This window comes from Chamaea fasciata, unplaced genomic scaffold, assembly GCF_029207755.1.
Source record: "Chamaea fasciata isolate MVZ Bird 193981 ecotype frontalis unplaced genomic scaffold, bChaFas1.0.hap1 SCAF_9, whole genome shotgun sequence".
In the NCBI taxonomy this organism is placed as follows: domain Eukaryota; kingdom Metazoa; phylum Chordata; class Aves; order Passeriformes; family Sylviidae; genus Chamaea; species Chamaea fasciata.
Window position 1 is genome coordinate 33,104,576 of NW_027094094.1, and position 20,407 is coordinate 33,124,982.

General features: G+C 49.3%; 2 protein-coding genes across 6 annotated transcripts in view; one reads left to right on the forward strand and one right to left on the reverse strand.

Annotated features, from left to right (window-relative positions):
* The window catches only part of P4HA1 (prolyl 4-hydroxylase subunit alpha 1), a 28,924-nt gene extending 23,859 nt beyond the window's left edge, over window positions 1-5,065 (reverse strand). For 4 of the 5 annotated variants that reach the window (XM_066191814.1, XM_066191811.1, XM_066191812.1 and 1 more), the window contains exon 1: window positions 2,095-2,196. The gene's annotated coding sequence lies outside the window, so the exon portion shown is untranslated. Of the gene's footprint in view, window positions 1-2,094; window positions 2,197-4,948 lie in introns of those variants that run through there. The other variant, XM_066191813.1, reaches the window with a different exon arrangement.
* Window positions 5,066-5,855: 790 nt separating this feature from the next.
* Window positions 5,856-13,549, forward strand: NUDT13 (nudix hydrolase 13). The gene is made up of 9 exons (XM_066190648.1): window positions 5,856-6,135; window positions 7,608-7,718; window positions 8,574-8,713; window positions 9,209-9,316; window positions 9,692-9,798; window positions 10,600-10,725; window positions 10,907-11,018; window positions 11,747-11,901; window positions 12,923-13,549. Exons 2-9 carry the CDS (start codon window positions 7,636-7,638, stop codon window positions 13,115-13,117), a joined length of 1,026 nt encoding a protein of 341 aa, XP_066046745.1. The 5' UTR covers window positions 5,856-6,135; window positions 7,608-7,635; the 3' UTR covers window positions 13,118-13,549.
* The last annotated feature ends 6,858 nt before the right edge of the window (window positions 13,550-20,407 follow it).

A 20,407-nucleotide genomic window follows, 5' to 3' on the forward strand; every position in this document is an offset into this window, starting at 1 on the left:
AAAATAAGTACTAAGAACATTTAGCTGTCATCATTGCTTAAAGGTCTCACAGGACAGAAGCACCAGAATCCAGTTCCCAGGTCCTCTAGCATGTTTAAAGGCTGTTTTAAAATTAAGATCCAAGCAGTGAGAGAAGAAAGATTTTCTACAACAGCTGCTACCAAAAGAACAGGGTGTGCTTTAAGCATCTTTTAATGACAGAGTTACAATCTTTTATATATATGAAAAATATAATAACATAACAAGAGATGAGAATCAATTTCAAAGCCAAGTAGGGTGTTCTATCCATCATTTACTTCCAAGCTGAAGACAATGTTCATGGCTGAATACAGAGCTGTTGTGTTTGTGCAGAGATTTGTAGGCAGGGAACTGAAACAAGTTTTCCCTTGATTTCCTCCAGACTAAGATTGAATGGACACAGCCCTCTGAGCCCACTTGTTTTAACTTCCCAGGCCAAGAACACAGGGGATGGAATAGAGCAATTATCTTATTAGACAGAGCAGGCAGGAGGCTATCCTTCTGCTCAAGGATTAGTTGAGACATCTACAGAGATATACACAATGTTTTCAGATATTAAGACTGATTACAAAGTAAGCAGGAATATGCAAAGGGTCAGCTGGGTTTTCCCAAGGAGTATATTCTTTCAAAGAAAAAAAGATTTCCTTATCTGTATCAACCTCAGCATGAAGGCATGCTTTTCCTGCTATAAACCTCTGTTTATCCTCACACCTTCCAAAGTGTAACAAATCATGTGTCATTGCAGTTTGTCAAACTGCACCGGGCACTTTGCAATCGATGCGCAAGCCCCAAAAATCACAGCTTTGAACACTAGATTTTAAAACCCTTCATTCTGGAACAACATTTAAATCTGCACAGGTCAGAGAGCTGGCTTGGGAAGGAAAACAAAGAGAAAGAAAGTTAATCAGTAGTGGCTGTGTCAGCACATAGTTCAGAAGCAGTGCGAAGTACTCCGGGTCAAATCAGTTTGGTCCAAGGCATTACAACGTATCCAGCAAAGGTCCGAGAGCAGCAGCAGGACACAGAACATCCCTGTCCCCAAAGGCAGGCCTCTGCCTCCCAGACAACCCGGGAACTCATTACCTTCACTTTCCGCCCCTGGCAGAGCACCGTCTGCATCCCGAGCCAACAGCCCCTGGCGCTGCATCTATTGACTTGTAGTAACCAAGTAAATAAATGGCTCCTTTCATTCACCAAAACCTCGAGCGCTGAACCTTTACTTAGAAGTAGGTGAACGCTTCAGCACTCTGCCTTCTCCTCTAACCGAAGCCAGCAGGGAAAAAAAAAAGTGAAACTGAACGCTAGGCAATCCCTTATGTCTGCAATCCCGAGGGCTCTTCCCTCCGGGAGCGGCCAGCTTTACAGGTAAACTGCAAGATTTATTCTAAACACATGTGACGTTTCTATTATGTTCACCAGCATGCTCAAGGCTCCAGGTTGGAGTTTCTCCTGCTACTCAGGCTGGATCCTACCAAAATATCCACTGAATGGTACCGCTTACTACAAAGGTAGATGCAAAATTCCACGAAAAGCAGCTGGCCGAGTCCAGCCCAAAGCAGCGGAGAGGGAAACCAAGACGAGCGCCGTTCCGCACGGTGCAATCCCCGCACACAGCTTACGCCGAGTAACTTTCCATCCTTCCCAGCACAGAGCCGTGCGCTCCAGCTGCGGAGCCGCGGAGCGGGGCGGGAGCCCACCTGCGCCAGCGGAGGGCAGGGGACCCGGGCCCGGCCGGGGGGACAACTCCCAGCTGCGGGGAACGGGAGGAGGCAGACGAGAGGAGGAGGAGGAGAGGGAGGCGGCGGCTGTGTTTAGTCTGCCAGCCGCGGGGAAGCCGGCGCGGCGGCGCCCTCCCGCCCCCCTCCGGAGGCTGCCGGCTCCCGTTACGTAAGGGCCGGGAGCGCCGGGACACGGGTCCCTCGCCGCGGGGAAGGCGGGGGGCGGCGGAGCGCTGCCACGTATGGCCCCCACCCACCCCCGCCCTCGCAGCAGCCGCCCGACCCCGCGGCTCCCTTCCCCCCGACTCACCCGCCCAGCCAGCCCCAGGGCCGGCGGGACGGGGCGGCCAGGCCTCACCTGAGCACGGGGGCGGCTGTACCGGGCCGGGACCGGCGCTCCGGGGTCTTCACCAACTGAGCGCGCCCGGCCCCGCCGCGCCTGTTATAGGCGGGCCTGGCCACGCCCCCTCAGGCCACGCCTCCCGGGCGGCACGGCCCGCGCGCTACGTGAGGCCGGTCACAGCGGCGGCCGCCGCAATGCGCATGCGCTGCCGCCACCGCCGCGCTTCCACGTGGGTCCCACCGGGCCGGGGACGCCGCGCACGTGGCACCGCACCGGGACCGACACCGGCCCGGGGACACCGCCGGGACTGGGACCGGCCCGGGAACTGGGCTGCGGGCTGGGAACAGCCCCCGGGACAGCAGGGACTGTGGAAGCATCGAAGCGAAGCGGTGTTTTTGGAGTAAAAGTTGCCAGAAGAGGCCTAAAAGGCCGGGACCCCGCGCTTCAGCCCTGCCCGCCCCGCAGCGTGCTGCCAGGGCAGCTGGGCTCAGCATCGCAGTTTCAATTAGGCTGGAAAACACCTCCGAGATCATCGAGCTCAGCCTGGGAGGGCCGGTGCCACACCGGTCCCAAGGCTCTCATGCACATTAAAAAGCTGCATGGGTGAGTCTTGCTCTGAGGGATCGATGCTGCCTGCCTCATTGCTTTGTAGGATTTCATAAATAAACTGATTCTTTGTTCATTCCGGCGATGAAGTTGGAATCAGGGACATTCCTAAGCCTTTTTTTCCTTTCTCTGTAGATGTCCTTTCAAGTAAAGGATCACCTCCTCACTAGCAGCATAGCGAGCTTCCGATTTTCACCCTTTAAAGGCAGGAGTTTGTGGTCACTCCCAGCTAGAAATCTTTCACAACAACAAAAACAACAGAGAGGTGGCAAAGGCATAGCAGGGGGCAACCCCCCCCTTTAATACACTTTTCTTTAGCAGGGTGACTGAGCTGCCTTAAAAGCCACCTCGTTCAGAAGAGGGAACTGGAGGCTGCAGCGGGATCCACCACTGAGATTTCCCCCTGTAGCCAGCCTGTCACCTCAGCTCCCACCTGCCCAGCAGCGCCTTCAAAAGACAAAACCTCGGGTGTTCTATCCTATTTTGGGGGAATGCTGAGATGCAGCGTGTCTCACAGGAGAAACAAACAAGGGCATGAGGTGAATTTAGTCCTTTCTTGTCCAGCTGTGGATACAGATGTGTGCACACAGCTGACGGCACCGCCAGCACTGCGAGTGCTGCTGCGCCAGAGCAGGAAGAAGGCCAGTTTTTAGTGGAACTATCCGTCAAAAAATAAGCCTTCCTTTCCTCTCATTTTGGTCACTTTCCAACAGAAACACAACTCCTACAACTAGCAGGAAACACTGGAATGATATCCAAGCTTCTAGCTGAGGCATCCAGTTAAAGCCCCATTATCCAAAGAGTCCCTAACATCTAGCCAGAGATTTAACAGCAGCTTCTAGAGATTTGGCAAAGCCTCACACGCTGTAGAGGCACAGTCAGATTTTTCCAAGCGAGATCTGCTGCTTTCTCATCCTCTTTTGCACTCTCCAGATGCTTTTGGGAGGCAAGGTGGGCAGTGGGGTACACCAATGAGTCGATCAGCATGGGGCTGAAGGCTCCAGCTCGTTAGATTTGATTAATGAGGTTCCTGCATGGGATGAGATGCCCTGTACCCATCCCTCACATAGGACGGAGTCAGAGCCCACCCAGTTCCTTGCAGTGGCTGTCCTTGGTCATGCTCCTTGTCCTCTTGGAACCTTTTCCAGACCTTCAGCATCCTTCTGGAGGCAGTGACCTGTGTGCAGTGTTTTAAGGCACAGGGGAGTCATATTTATATCAATCCACATTAGCTCAAAAGACCCAGCTGTTTAAAGCTGTTATATACGTCCATCATATACAACATAGACACGATTTTATCTTCAGAGAAAAGCCAGATTTGGATAGTTTGCATCTAAAATTTAATGATGGGGGAAAGGCTACTCATTAGCTTTCTCTTTAAAGAAGTGGTTTGTCTTTCCCCAAGCTCGTCCTAAAAAAAGGAGGTGGGTTTTTTTTTTCTTTCCAAGAAGTTCCTTGTGGCTTGACCACAAGTTTTCAATGTGAATTTGCTGGTTTCATGTATTTAAGGCAATTAACAGTTGTTTTACAAGGGCCAGCTGTTAGCAATTCTAATGCTCATTTCTACTTATTGGGGGCAACTGGAGAGACACAAAACAGAAGGAAAAAGCAAGATTAGTAGTATAACCATCATTAGCCTGGAATTACATTTTCCAGCCACTTTTATGGCTTGGAAAAATCTTTTACCAACTCTTAACCCCAATATGAGTATTTTACAAATCCAGACATAAAAAAAAAAAAGCAACACAGGACCAAAGATTTACCTTAATCTTGTCCATGTAAGAGATGATATTCCTACTGCCTGTGTCCTCTTTGCCTGCTCCTTTGGATGCTCTTACTGCATCAGCAGAGTTTCTGGGATTCATTTCCTCTAGGGCCCTGCCAAAGCTCAAGCTGGTAAGCTACAGAGAGCTGTCAGAGATGCATTTTTGTGTCCAGGCCCTCAGTTCACTCCCAGGATTGCTCCCAGCACAGGGTACAATGTCTGCAAGGGACTGATATAAACAGCTTAGAGATGCAACTCACTCAACTTGGAGACCCAAAAAAACTTATAAAGAAACAACTCAAGTACCAAACCAATAGCTGGTATTTGTGCTCCTTGAATTAAATGATTAAATGAATAAATGACAGGCAAGCCTCTGTTTCAAAATCATCCCCCTTGCTTACATGCTGCAGAAATATCTAACAGGGCAATTAAAGTGTGAACCCTCAGAGATTGCTTGGCCTCTCCCTGCTCAAACCAGGAGCAGAAGTGCAGACTTACCTCATTTTCTACCTTCTCGTGGCACAGGGGCCAGGTGGACACGACTGGGCTAATCCAACCCGTGGGGGTTTCAGCTGCACCTAACAAGGAGAGGCCAGAGCACCGTCGTGTCGTGCCTTCAGAGGAGTCTCTGCACTGCAGCGTGGTGCTCTGACTTTTAACCCTTCCAGTGACAGGGTGCACTTACCAAACACCTGGCTGCTTTGGGCTGAACCAGCTGGAGAGGCTGTCCCGAGATTTGATGCCCCAAGTATCTCCTCCAGCTGCTTCCCTCTAAAACCAGCCCTTCTTGCAAGATCTGTATCTGGGGGCAGTTAGGGTCAATAAATCTGTTGGTTTGTTTTAACAGCAGGGTGGATACTTCCCTTAGAGATTATATTTCAATCCTTTATCTCATTAAGGGAAGATGTGTTTTGTCCATTAATCCAATTAGCCCGGTGGATTAATAAGACTGGGCTTGCTCTGTTTCAGGAAGCATAAAAATAGCAGTCAAGCATAATTACACTTAGACTTGTAACTAACTCTGGTAACAAGAGTACTATTTCCCTGGATATTCTGTTTATTATTTTTACAAGCTATGCTCTCAAATTACATGACGTGAATTCTCGATTCGAACGGCTCAATTCATGACCAAAAAGCAACAGGCTGCCCTGAAAACATTTACTTTTTGTGTGTTTTTAAAATTCTCTCTGTGCTAAATATAGTCAGGTAGGCTCCAACCCAGAATAATGTTTTCAATACTCGAGAGGAATCTGTTCGTTTGCAAAGGAATGAAAGTAATTTGTCATTTTTCTGACGTGCTCTGGCACAGGGTGCTCTCTGATCTGAGCCCAGCTGTGGGTATTTGGTGCTGGAGCATAGCCTTTGGATAAATCCAGCTTTTGGCATCTTTTCTTGTTCGAGGATATATGCTCCTTTACTTTAAACAGTGCTCCTGTGCTGTGAATACAAAACCCAGAGAAGCTTGGGGCGGGGGGAAGGGAAAAGGAGAAAACAGAAAGTAACGCACAGGAACAAACTCCAGGAGTGAATCCAAACCCGGAGCTGCTTGCGAGAACTACAATACCCAGCACCCCCGCTGAGGGAAGCGTAGCTCAAAGCCAGCAGAGTCACTGCTGCCGGAGGTCACCCGGGATCCGCAGCTGGTCCCGGCGCCTGGGGACAGCCCTGCTTCCGCACACAGCGCGGTAAGTGGGGAAATCCACGGGGAGCGGCAGCCCGGGATCTGCGGGCTGCACAGCGCAGATGGAGCTCACAAAAGCTGGGGACGGCCTCTCGAGGTGGATGGAGCCCTTGGTGTCTCCAGTTCCGAGTTTTCAGTGGTCCCAACCAAAGCCTGGCACGCTCATTCCTGAGAAGGAAGGGGTTAAACGCCCGAACACGGCGCGCTCGAAGGTCTGGGCACAAATTCTTCCCTTTGTCCCCGCCCGGTGACATTGCCGCTCATTCCAGAGCAAAGGGAGTTCCACAGCCAGGCTGTTCTAGACCGGGGGGTGGAGGAGTGACAGACACACGAGTGTCACACCACAGAACCCTCCCTGACACGCTCTGTGTGGCAGTGCAGTGACAGACACACGAGTGTCACACCACAGAACTCTCTCTGACACGCTCTGTGTGGCAGTGCAGTGACAGACACACGAGTGTCACACCACAGAACTCTCTCTGACACGCTCTGTGTGGCAGTGCAGTGACAGACACACCACAGAACCCTCCTGACATGCTCTGTGTGGCAGTCACTGTCCTCACACGTGTCTGCACCGAGCTCCCGCTGCTCCCAGCAGCTTCCCCAAAGGATCGTCCCAGTGGGAAAGGGGGATCTGGGACAGAGATGTCCAGAGCCACAAGGCAAAGTCTCCACATGTAAATAGGAGCCTCTGCTGAGGCACCTCTCAGGCTGCCATCACTGACCTTTGCAGAAGGAAGAACCCTGAGACTTTTCCTGTCACTGCTCGTGTCTGTCACGAAGCAAACAAAACTTCCTCCGTAAAGGCCTTGCGTTCTGTGGCTGCAGAATGGAATGTTCCCAGAGATCATCAAGGATTGTACACCAGTTCATTTCTGTCTCGTGTGGCTGTTTCCTGACATCCTGAAGCTGAGGTCAGGCGGCAGCCTGAGACTGCCTGGGCTGAAAACGTGGTGGGATTTTTTGGCACAAAAAGCATTCGTAGCTGGAGATGATCCCACTTCAGCTGCAACTGCTGTCCCCTGCCTAACTCAGGGAATTCTCTTCCAGTTGCAGCTGATATTTTGTCTTTCACTCTCTCCTGGCATCAGTGCCTTTCCCACAGATCCACTGTGTGCTGCAATAGGATGTGTGGTTGGATGGAGGCCATTAAAGCTGTGTAGGAAACCAGCAAAAGAGCAGCCACCCTCTCTGCCCTTTTCCCCAGGGACACAGGGATTTGGGACAGGAAGGTCTAATCTAGTCTTATAAACAGTTCTGTAGGACCTGTGCACACTCAGAGATGGAAACAAACAGATGTATCTTTAAGCAGTCCTAAAACTGACCTGAAGTGGAGTTTGAAGTGTGACTGAAGTGATCATTTTAGAAAGCAGATTCTGCAGACTCTGAGACGGAGATTTACCTGGTTGTTGCACCTTTTAAATCAAACTTAACCTTGCAGGGCTGCTGCACTACATTTTATGCCTCTTTTTCTAGGCAGAGACATAGACTGTAGGTGTTGGTTATGGCTGCAGTGTACCAAGCACTGCACAGCAGAGTTTCCTCCCTGATCTGCAGGCTGCACTCCACCTATGTGAGAAAAATGAGGTAAGTTCTCATCTGATTCCTGGGTACTGGGAGGCCAGAGCTTGGCCCAAGCAGCCCTACCTCACCCTGACCCGGGGGTTGATCCTTTAACACTTCAGCCATGACACAGAAATGCTTTGTGAGCTCTGTAAACAATAACAGCCAAGGCCTCTCTGCTCCCCTCACCACTGGTAAGAACTGGTTCTCTCAGGCTGAAGCTCTGTCAATGATTGCCTGTCCTGGTTAGAGGGCTCCTGCAATACCAGAGAGAATTGAAGTGGTGCTGCTTACCTCATTTTAAATACTGCTTCAAACAGCCTGAAAGGAGCGCTTGCTGACACCCTTTTTCCAATGATTTTTTTTTTCCTAACTCAGCTCCAACCAGCTGTGCCCTAAGACTTGGTTTTTATCCCTCATATCAGTGTGACAGGCACAACATAACACATGTAGCCTGATGGGAACCAGATTCAACATCAGAAGTGCTCAGCAGTTTGGGCAAACAGCATTTGGAGCCATCCAAATTCACAGAATATTCCGAGCTGGGAGGGACTGAGGGGATTAGAGGGAAGATCAAGGTTTCCTGCAGCCTTTACAGCAGACCTTTTGGATTGAGAGACTGAGTTACTGGTCTTCTTGCATCTCCAAACTTGAGGGTACTCATGTGGTACCGTAGTATTTTCTGCCACACAAGCTTCACTAGAGGCTGCAGCCCACCAAAGAGTGACTCAGCTGTCAAAACTCTTCAGGCACATGGAATACCTTAAATCAGATCTGCCCTTTCAGCCCTTCCTGCTCTGTGCAAAATGAACACCTCCAAATCAGCAATAATCTCAACACGATCTTCAATTCATCTTCCCAATTGTTTTCTCACTGCAGATACTTAAATCAGTTAAAGGAAGATGACAGCCTTTGTAGACAAGCTCAGACCTCAGGAACTTTCTACCTCTTTCACAATCTCTCCCCCTTCCTGCAGAAAGCTGGGAAGAAGTATTTGGTACCACAGCTCAGTGCAGCAGGTAAGAAAGAAAGTGCATCCAGAAAGAAACACCTGGTGGATCACACAGCTGAAATGAAACAGAGACACACACATGACATCAACCTGATCTGTTCTGAGGTGATCAGGTTTAAACATTTGGGACTGTGCCTTTTGAAGAGAGAGGGCTGGCAGGAAAACAGACAAGGTCTTACTGACAAATGTCTTTTTGGTGTAATGTAGGAAAAATTTTCTTTGAGAGAAAGATACTGGCTGGTGCAGGACAAAACCAGTTGACAGCTGCTCCCCAAGCATTACAACATTGGGACCTTTAGCCAGACATGGTCTAAACTTCTTACAGCTTTTAGAGCCAGATTTTAGGTTTCTACCTGGCTATGATTATTTGTCTGGTCTCTGTTCACACATGGGCATTCTGCCTTGAGCCAAGATTGCCTGTGCCTTGAAGATCCAGAGAGCACCACGGTTGTATGGATTTGCTTTCATCACAGCTTTCTCTTCCCTTTTCCCTGCTGTTCAGAGATGAAGGGGATTCTGGAGAAGTTCCAAGAGGCCGAGCAGTGGATAGAGAAGTCGGTGCTGATCGGTTGTTCGGACGAGCACAGACCGTGCTTCGCACTGGATTTAGGTGGGGATGACTCCTCTTCCACCCATGCCAGCACCAGCTGGGTGCACTGGGATGGAGGTGCTGCCAGGGCAGCATCCCTAATCCTTGGGAGAACCTGTCCTGCCAAGGAGGGCTGGGTTGAGTCTCTGAAGGAGCTGTTACGAGCGTGGCAGGTCGCAGCCACGGACTGCACTGCTGCTCCTGTGCCTGCGTGTATCAGGAAAGGTGGGCCGGGGGAGGCCACTGACATTTGGGAATGCTGCCCCTGATGTGGTTCACTTCCATGAGAACTCCCAGAAATTGTATATTGAAACAGCAAAGGGCATAGAATTGGAATAATAGCAAAAATAGCTGAAATTGATGAGATCAATTTTTAATTTTTTTTTTCTTTAACAGGGGCCTTGGATAAATCAGTCATTGAGTCAGAACTGCAGGGATCATTTACTGACCTACGAAAGGCTCTCTTTGTACTGGACGGGAAGGATTCTCCTTTGCTGGCTTTGGTATTGGACAGGGCTCTTTACTTTAGGGGGCTGTGATCTCTGACATCAACCCTTCTCCTCATCTCCCATATTGTTTTATGATTAATATTGTAGGGACCTAGATACAGACACACTGTAAATTACACTAGTTTTCCCAAATCTGTGGTCCCAAAACGAAGATGCAAGGCAAAGAGAAACAGACAAGTGACTTATAAATGACTGCAGTAATTTATGCCATTTAGCTGAAATGTACTAAATCACAGCAATCGCTGTTTGCCCTCAGCTCAACAACTATCAGGCAAACTGGGTATCACAAACTTACACATCTTCTTTCAGAGCTGCTCTTTTAAAACTTGTTCCTTATAAGCTGGTGCTCTGCAGATGCCCTGTGTTTGGAAGGCCTTGGAAGGCCTAAGGAAAGGCCTGTGTGTGAAAATCAGTTGTCCTGACCTGTAAGGAGAAATAGCTTGTTTCCTTTCCTGCTCTATGTGTGTGATGTCTGGGCTACTTTTCAAGAAGTTATTCAGGGCTGGAGACTCTTTGGAATAGTCCAGTTCCCAATATAACTCCCATTATGTGCCAATAAACAGCAACTCTTGCCCACCTCCCCCAAACGTACTCAAGTTTAGAAGCAGGAAACATGGATCGCAGAATCTACCACTTTTCAAAGCACTGCCCATACTTCATTTACCTTCCTGAGGCTTCCAAAGATAACCAGAGTTTATCCCCATGACTGTGTGCAAAGCATTAGTCAGGGAGACTGCTCTGAATTATTCCTTCCCCCCAGGTATAAATGAGGTTTGTGCTCCTCTGTGTTGGCAGGCCCAGTCCCTTCTGCGGTGGCACGATTCCCACCAGTACTGCAGCAAAACTGGGCAGCCCACTCAGAAGAACCCAGCTGGCAGCAAACGTGTCTGCCATGCCAGTGGAGTCACCTACTACCCACAGGTGAGCACCTGGCAGCAAAGGGGAGGGACACAGGTCACCCCGGGGGCAAGCAGGAAAAGGGCTTTGGCATAGCTGGATACTTTGTCTTTAGTGGTCAGCTCAACCAGCTAGGAAAAGCAAAAATTTGCACTTACTTGTTTTGTCTGAACAACTTCTTTTGCTTTGGTGGTGCACGTGGCAGATGTCTCCAGTGGTGATCACCCTGGTGTCCAACAGGAGCCAGTGCCTACTGGTCCGGCAGCCCTCGTTTCCCCCAGGGATGTTCACGGCTCTGTCAGGCTTCTGTGACCTGGGTAAGTGGGTTCTGATCCAGGCCCTGGGCACGCAGGGTCAGGTGGGGACATCAGCCAAATCCCTGTGCACAGAGAAGGATGGACACACAGGGGAGCTGTGTCCCCATCCCCAGGTGTGTTCAAGGCCAAGCTGGGTAAGCCTTTGAGCAGCCTGGTCTAGCAGAAGGTGTCCATGCTGATGGCAGGGGGTTGGAACTAAATGATCCTTAAAGTCCTTTTGGACCCAGACTTGTCAGTGATTCTGTGATAGCCAGGAAAAACAACATTAGATCTAAATAGATCAGTGTTTGCTTGTAGAAAGAATTCAAAATAGTTGTTATGTACCTGACAGGAATGGGAATTATAGGTGTCTAGCAGTTCTTCTGGTCCCTGATAGTAAACATAAGCTTTAAACTTGCTGGGTTGTAACCCCTGTTCCTTTTAAAATCCATTCTGTGTCTCATGCGGTCTGGCTTAGGAGAAAAACTACAGAGCTCTTGCTACAGGAGGGAAAATGGCTTCAAATGGAATTGATCTGTCCACCATCTGTACGTAGAGAGGGCCAAAAATGTCTCTGGTGCCTGTGTTTATCAGAGGTTGATGAATTTAATGGAGCATCCTGCCAGCAAGTGTTTCCAGCTCAGGACAGCTGGAGCTGCTGTGTGGGAATGAGCGCTGCCTGCGCTTTCCTCACCGCGGTTTGCTGCCCTGAGGCCGGGCCGTCCTTGCCTGACTCTGCTTGGTTCCAGGTGAAAACGTGGAGGAGGCAGTGCGGCGAGAAGTGGCCGAAGAGGTGGGGCTGGAGGTGGAGTCGCTCCGCTACTCGGCTTCCCAGCACTGGCCCTTCCCCAGCAGCTCCTTAATGATCGCCTGCCACGCCCTGGTGGGAGCGCAGCGGGCTGAGGTGAGCGGCTCCCCCGAGCTATTCCACTGCCTGCCTCAGTGAGCAAAATCCCCTTCAGTCCACAGAGTTTAGTCAGGAGAGCATCAAACCCCCCAGAAATGCGATTTTCCATTGGCTTTTTCTGCAAATGCAGAACAAACCTGGCAACAATCCCATCACCTTCTGTTGCAAGGTGCCAGATTTCGCTCAGGTCACTGTATATACAAGCCCAGAGCCCAACACCCCTGGGTTTGTTTCTTTTTTTTTTTCCTCTGAACTTTGCAGAGGAGGTTCCCTCACACATTTGCCATAGAACCCACAGATTCTGCCATGTTTATTCCTGTGCTCAGCCACTTTGCTTTGCCACGATGGCGCAGGGTTGGTTTGTGTCTTCCCTAAGGAAGCCAGCACAACAAAGTTTTGATGGATAGTGATATCCTTCCCTGGAGTGGCATCAGTGCCTAATTCAGGCATGGATGTAGTGCTCTGGGCATTCCATGCTCTGGGCATTCCAGCACAGGATCTCCGTGGAAGCAAGGATGGGCATGGTACCACTGCCTATTGTAATAACTTAGCTGAGACTCCATTATCTTCGTGCAGGAAAAGCCATTCTTTATTATCACAACTCATTTTATGGTTTTTACAGACCTCGTGTGCAACTTTAGTTGGCTAATAGCTTTCTTGCCAATTACTCTATTGGTTAGTAAAAGGTATTCTACTTGTCCATCCATTCTCTTTATTCTTGGATTGTTTACTTATTTTCTTTACTGATTTTCATGGGACAAGTCTCTTGTTATTGCAGGTGCATTTGTTTTTCAGCCCAGGAATAGGTTATTATGCTAACGAGTTTTCATACCAAAATTATTTTCACACAGGAACTTGCAAATTACTTAGAAGAGAAGTGACAGGCCAACTGTAACAATTTAGCAGAGCAGGGCTGATTTTATGAGGCCTTCCTTTTGTAATTGTTTCACCTGTCACGACACCACTGCCCTCATTCAAAGCTGATTGAAGGAACTGGTGCCCTCTGAATTCTTTCCAGATCAGTATGGACACCCTGGAACTGGAGGAAGCCCGTTGGTTTGGCATGGAGGAAATTGTGGAGGGTCTCAAGAGGCAGCCCAGCTCTTCAAAACAAGACGACGGTAGTTTTTTACCCTGGTTCCCTCCCAGACAGGCCATTGCTCACCAGCTGATCCGTGAGTGGGTTCAGCAGCAGACTGCCCAGACAGCTTAGGCAGGGATTCATCGATTCTGTGATTCCACAAGAACTGTGAAAGCTCCACAGAAAAGCTTCCAAAGTCTCTGGGCAAGGGCTCTGTTACAGTGAGGACAGCACCACACTGATGGCACTGATGGCACACTGACCCACGAAGGACTCTAAACTGATCTGACAGTCCCACGTACAGTGGATCACCTCTGAGATCCCATGATTTGAAGTAAATGTACAATAAAATCCTTAGTTCCAAAGCATCAAACTTATTGTGACCAGCTGTCACTGACCCCATGACACCAATGTCCCATTTTCCTCCATTTCTTCCATCTTGGATGGACATCGAATGTACCCTTGCCCAGAACAAAAATAAAGGCACAGTGGCACTTTCCAGTGCCTGTGTTTATATGGATCTGGGAGAGCTATCAAAAACCAGAAGAAAAGCCACTGCCTGTTCGCTCTCCTCTTCTTCTGTCTCTTCCCATTCAGTCTTCCATTTTCAAATAAAATATTCAAATTTTTTTGTTTGTTGTGTAAATGTTAAATGGGGCTCTAAATTTCCCCCGCTGGTAAGACAGTTACTTTTGTCCCAAGGAAGGGAGAACAGAGCTATCTGGTGGTAGAAAGGGGAAGAGCAAGACCTACACATTTTACAGGACCACAGATGCAGAGGTGACAGGAACAACAAGAACTGCACTTAGAACAGAGAAAAATCTTGAAAGGATCAGTGCCTCTCACCCTGAGGCCAAAGTCTGTGCCTTGCCTGGAGAGCTGGTGTGATTTTATTGATGAAATGGTACCACCTCTCTGGAGGAAGAACAACAAGGAGATGGTCTGGGCAAGGAAAACTTAGTGAAAGAGACAGATGAAAGGATGTTTGATCTGCTGCTGATTCAGGCTGACAGTCCTTTCTGCCTGCTTGGCCAGAGTTCGGCTGCCAATATTGCAAAGCCGGGTGCTTGAAGGGGGAACAGGGATGTATCCCTGACGGCCACCACTGGGGTTCCACATCTTTGGAAAAGCTTTACATTTTAAACTGTTTTATAAAATCCTTAATCCAAACTCTTTTGACTTAGTTATGAAACAACATTGGTGGTCTTCGTTCCTGGTGTTTAGCAAGCAGGAGGAGGATGGGCAGTACCCAGCTTTGAGCAGGACAGAAAAACAAGGTGAGGGACATTGTCCTCGCTTGCATTTGCATCAGAAATCTGTCTGAAGCCTGAAGAACCCTCACTGCAGTCAAGACAGGACATGCTCCATAAAGGCAAGTGACCTAGAAAAAGGAACAGGCAATTCCTGACAGAGGCTTCCTCTCAAAACACAGCACAGCTTTCCCATGGAAAAGGTACCAGGCAGGCAAAAGGGACAGAGCAACATATTCCTCTCAAGAATGCACTCCTTAACTGAATCCTCTTTGGGAACACTTCACTTGTACAAATCACTGAGACCCCTCCGTTTTTAGGGATTTACAGCAAGACCCAGCACTGAAAAGCTGCCAGCTGCGGTGTTACAGCCCAGTTGCTCATAGCTATTGCCAGTCAGCAGGCTACAGAATGACAGCATTCATCCGATTAATCAGATGTAACTTTTTGATTACCAGTTTTGAGAGCAGCATTCCACCTGCCTCCCAAAAGCAGCAGGGCATAAGACTCATGTTGATCTCTAAAACATGTCAGCAGAGGACTGAAGTAAACAAACCTCATGACACAACTTGTTTTGATCTCTGGCTGCTCAGAAAAATCTCATCTGGAAACAGTGTGGGTAGAAAATTCACACACCACATGCTCTCCCATTGGCTGGGCCGCTCTGCTGCCGTGTGGAAAGGCCACACTTTCCCATCCTGAGAGGCATTCATTGTAGATGGCAGAAAGTCTGCTTTCAGTGTTACGGCTCTAACATGAAGAAATAGTTTCGCCATAGAACAAGCTCTGAGACACTGTGGACACACACTGAGCCTGATGTTCGGCATGAAAGGACATAAGCACTCAGTGGAATGCCCTGACCTTCTAAAAGTCATTTGTCAGCAAACCTTTTTGAAGGAGCCACGAGCAGCTCACCTCTGGCAGCTACAGAAGACAGGTTGTAAGAACAACCTGTAATTCCATAGGTACAATTCCTGTGTTCAGTCTGAGGCACTGCTTGAACAGACTGAGATGCCCCAGCCTTCAGGTCCCATCTAAACCTTGCTCGCCTTTCAAACTAGTAATGGATGGAAAGCTGATATAACATCCACAGGTCCTTGTGCTCAGCAGTAGTTTTGTGCCTAAGAACCACCCTGTGCCTGGAACTGGGATTCTGAATGCTAAAATTACAAACATCGCAGGATTTTTCCCAGATCCAAGCTGCCACAAGGTGGAACCCTGGCTGCCCTTGGAATGCAAAACACATCAGTGCTTCAGACCCAGCAGTAGGTGGCAGGCACTTTCTTCTTTCCGTTTCTGTGCTTGTGCTTTGTCTGCTCTGTGCAGAGGCACTCTTCCTTCTCCCTTTTCCCAGCAAGCAAAGATGGTACTGCAGCAATTTCCCTGCCTTTTCCAGCACTGGATCAGATTCTGCTGCAGTTTGAGTTTTCCATGTCTGCAGCAGCAAGAGCAAAGGTGTTGCTGGCTATTTGCTGCTTTTCCAGGTCAGGGATGTTAAGAACTAATAGCTCTGCTTTGCAGAGAGAACACTGCCTGCCGCTGGGAAGCAAAAGTCACGGAGAGGGTAGGGAGAAGGACAAGGGAGCTGGGGAAGGATGTGGAATACAAGGCCAGTGAGGAGGTGCTGAGGGAGCTTTAGCCACGAAAACTGCAGGCTCAAGAGGGACATTGAGGCAGACCTGCAGAAATGCCGACACGCCAGTGCTCAGCACTAGGGCTGTTCCCTGCCACACATCGCCTGCAGCTGCCCAGAGCTTCAGGCACTGCAGTAGAGAATTTTGGGGGGTAATGGGGAGTTTTTGGAGGAATTGAGTGTCTGGGGGCGCCTTTGAGAGAATTTTTTTTTTTAACGTTCCTTTTATGTTTTGGGAGAATTGAAAGTTTGGGGAGTTTTTGACAAGGATTTTGGAAAGGATTAATAGTCTGGGGGTCTCTGGGTGGACTGTGGAGGATTTTCAGGTGAAAAGAGGAAGATTTGGGGATGTTGGGGATGCAAAAGGGATTGTGGGGGGTCCCAGGATGGGAATTTGGAGGTTCTCGGGACAGGATTTGGGGACACTTTGGAGGATTTGGGGATGTTTGGAAGGATTTTGGGACGCTGGATGCTTTGTGGAAGCCTCAGGAGAGATTTGAGTGCTCCCACAATGAAATTTTGGGGGAATTTGGGGGTTTTTTGGATGGCAGAGGCACCTGGGCATCAGTGGATGGAACTGAAGGGCTATGAGGGGGTCACAGGAGAGAATTTGGGGCATTTTGGGTGAATTTCCAGTGATTTGGGGCCCTTTCAGAGCTCAGCGCCACCTGAGGCGCCGAAATGGCAGCCTGAGTGGAGCCTGAGGGGCGAGGGAGGGAAAGGAGGCTCGGAGTGGCCCGGGAAGGTTCGGGGGGGTTTCAGGGCTGGCTCCGAAGTGATTTTGGGTAGTTTTGGGTCGATTCCAAGCGGTTTTGGGGCTTTTTGGGGTATTTTTTTATGGGCCCTCAGAGGTCACTGGAGCCAGCCGCCATCAACGCCCCATAGCGGCGAAGTGACACCACTCCCACCGCCAGTTCTGATTGGCTACGCGTTGCTGGCCACGCCCATCCCATACAGTGTCGTTGATTCGTTGTGCTGTCTTGACCACGCCCCGCTGCCATGGTAACGGCGGGAGGGCGGGAAATGCCGGTGCCCGCGGCTCTTAAAGGGGTACGGGGAGCTCTTAAAGCGGCGATGGTGTTGGTGGGGCCCACAGTAGAGTTTGGGGCCTTTTGGGCACTCACGGGACCCCCTGGGGACCTCTCAACACCTCTGAGACCCCCCCGAAGCCCCCCAAAATTCTCAAATTCCCCCAAAGAGACCCCATAATCCCCTTGGGGAGCCCAAAAAATCCCCACAAGGCCAAACGCCTGCCCCCCCCCCCCCCCCGAATCCTCTGGAATCCCCCCAAGAATCCCAACCGGAACCCCAAAACTCCCCTGGAATTTCCCAACATTCCACCTAGACCCTCTAATAGGACCCCTGGATCCCCCAAATCTTCTGGAACCCCCCAAAATTCTCGAACCTCCAAAAGAGACGCCAACCCCCCCTGAGACCTCCTAAAATCCCAAGTCCAAAAGATCCCCCCAAAATCCCCTTGAGGACCGCAAAAAATTTTCTGGGACCCCCGCAAAAATGCCCCCAGCCTCCTAAGAACCCCCCGACTCCTGGGGAACCCCCCAAACCCCTCTGGGACACCCAACACCCACTAAAGTCCCCTAAAATTCACCCAGACCCCCCAGTCTCCCTAACTCCATTCAGGAGCCCCAAATTCCCCTAAAACTGCCCCAGAACCCAGCAAACCTCTCTCAAATCCCCCCAAAATCTCTCAATTCCCCCCAAATCCCTCCAATCCCCTCCTCAAGCCCTTCTCAGACCCCCTAAACATCCCAGGAGCCCCCAAAAAACTCCCCAAATCCCTCAAATTCACTGAAATCCTTTTTGAAATCCCTGCAAAATACTCTGATAACAGGTGTAAGACTGTAGAGACCAAGTCTTGTATTTCTACTTTGAATCTCCAAAGCACTCTCCGAGCTTTTGGAAATCTGTGTATTTGCACTTACACTTTCTTCCTGTTGCAGGATGTGTGGTGAAAATACCAGAGTGAGCAGTATGGGCTTTGTAGCTTTGCACATATTTTGATGGGGCAGAGAGACCCATAGCAGGATGTGCAGGTTCGGACCATTGTTCACCCAATTGGCCAATGATACCTGTAGGATGGAAACCTGAATTAGTGATAAAAACAGCAATATCAATGGAGAGATTTGCTTAAAGGACCTGATTCCCAAGGATCTACATGATCCCAATTACCACAAAGTAAAACCACAGCATTCAGTAACTGCAAAGCACACCAAAGGCACTTGAGTTATCACATGGGGTACAATAACATCCTTTTAGGAAAATCAAGATTAATAATTTTGCTTTAAGGTCCAAATAATTGAAACTCAGGAAAAAGTCCATCAGTGCCAGGATGTTGATCTTTGGCATCACTGGATGTCTTCTTGAATCCTGAAACAGGGAATAACTTGAGGAAGATTATTGGAAGCACTGTACGATGATGCTGACACAGGGCTTTCGTTGTCAAAGTGTCTGTATAATCTACAGACACATGATTGTCTCTTTTGCAGTCACTCTTCTATTTGTTCTTCTAGCCACAAAGGCTATGCAATGTGTCCCTTTTCACTCCTTGAAGGTGATGGGTGTCTGATGTGACTGCTTGAACATGCTGATGATAAAACACAGGCATATCTTTTCCTTAAGTTAATAACTTGCCAGACTTTACTGTTGTTAGTAAATCAAAATTTCTGATTTGATAATTAATTTCCCAATTTTCTAATATAAGTGGCACATTATTCAAATTTATATGTTGTCCATAAATTCCATGAACCCAGAAACTGCAAACAGCTGAACAGTTTCAATGAATGAGGAATTTCGGAGGTCATGTCCAGATCATGAGCTCTAAGCCCATTCTAGACAAACAGATTTCGCTGCCACACTTATAGGCCAAATCATCAAATAACTCATATTTAATTTTGCTGCAGAAACATCTGGGTATCACCAAATTTTCTCATCCAGGAGGAGCCTAAGGCTTGACCAGAGCCCCAGCTCTCCTTGTGAGAGAAAAAAGGTTCCTAGGAATCTTGGGGTAATATTAATCAAACCCTCTAGTGGCTGGTCCCCTCTGAAATTCTGTCAGAATGAGGATGCTTTAAATTCAGCACAGTATTGAAATGGTTCCATGACCTGAACTGGAACTGCATCCCAATCCTTCAAAGCAGAAGGAATCTTCAAATTTCAAACAACATTCCTTGGAAGTCTGAAAACTACTTAAGACCATGAGACGGAGTAAATCAAACTGACAATCCAGTGCCAAACTAGCATTGACAGGTAGAAAACAAGGAAAAGATCCTTGAATGGCACATATGTTGTCCACTAGTAGACATAAAGAGATAGCAAAATATATGGGAAAAAGCCGGCTATAAAACAGTAACTTATCAACAACACATTATTATCATCTGTAAAGTCACATTATGCAATCAATATATCAGTAGTATCTTAGAAGCTGAGACACTACTTGCCTGAGTCATGTATTTATGACCTTAAAAGGAAACTCAGCAAAGCAGTGAAAAAACTTGCAACAAATAACAACTATCATACAGAATAGTTAATTATTACTAATTCATTTGCTGTTATGTGTAAAGGTGTAAGCTTCACATCCTTACTTTGAAAAACAAGCTTTTAAAACTTCAACTTTGTTGCCTAGAGATGCCCTAAGAAGAAAAAGAGAGGGGGAGAGGTGGGAGGGAGAACCAGGCGAACTCGAGCCCCTGTCCCTCTCTAAAACACCCTTGCTTACAAAATGTAAACAGAAATTTCTTAAAAGGAGGAGGGTCGGTGCGGGCGCAGGAAGAAAACCCACCGGGACTCAGCTGTCCCCTCGGCCTCTCCTCACAACTGCCGGCCCACGGTCCCTGTCTGAAGCCGGGCCGGCCACCGCCGCCCGCTACTCCCCGGGGATGGGGCACGGCGGGGTCCGCACCAGGCTCGGCTGCCCGGCCGGGCCACCCCGCCTACCTGCCCGGCCCACGGCAGCGCTTCTGCGGACGGTACAAAGAGCCAGGAGCGGCGGCGCTTGGTCCCAGCCCTCCATACCCGGCTCGGCCGTCCCGCCCCTCTCCGAACACCGGAGCCGGGAGGGAACCTCCGCCCGCCTTGGGCAGCGCTGAGCGGAGCGATACAGCGGACCGCGCCCACACCCGCGGTGCCCGTACAGCCGCGGGGCGGGGGGGACGGGGGGCACCAAGCACAGAAAGAGAGAGAGAGAGAGAGAGAGAAAAACCCGGGCGGTCCGCCGCTGCTTTGTTTGAACACCGTGCCAGGGCGGGGGGCGACCCGGGCTGCCTCTCTCAGGGCTGCATTTCCGTCCCTCCCCCGGCCCCAAAGTCCCGTGGAGGGAAGAAACAAAAAGAAACAACAAACAAGCCCTAAACTCTCACCCAACCAACATTAAAACAAATATAGGGAAAGTTAAAAGCTTTGGGCATTCATAAGTCGGACCCCCGATCTCCGCAGCCTCTCGGGCCGGCGGAGCCTCCGCTCCTACGCAAGTTGCGAAGACATCCCGCCCCCAAAGGGTGGATGGAACCGCTGCGAAACCCT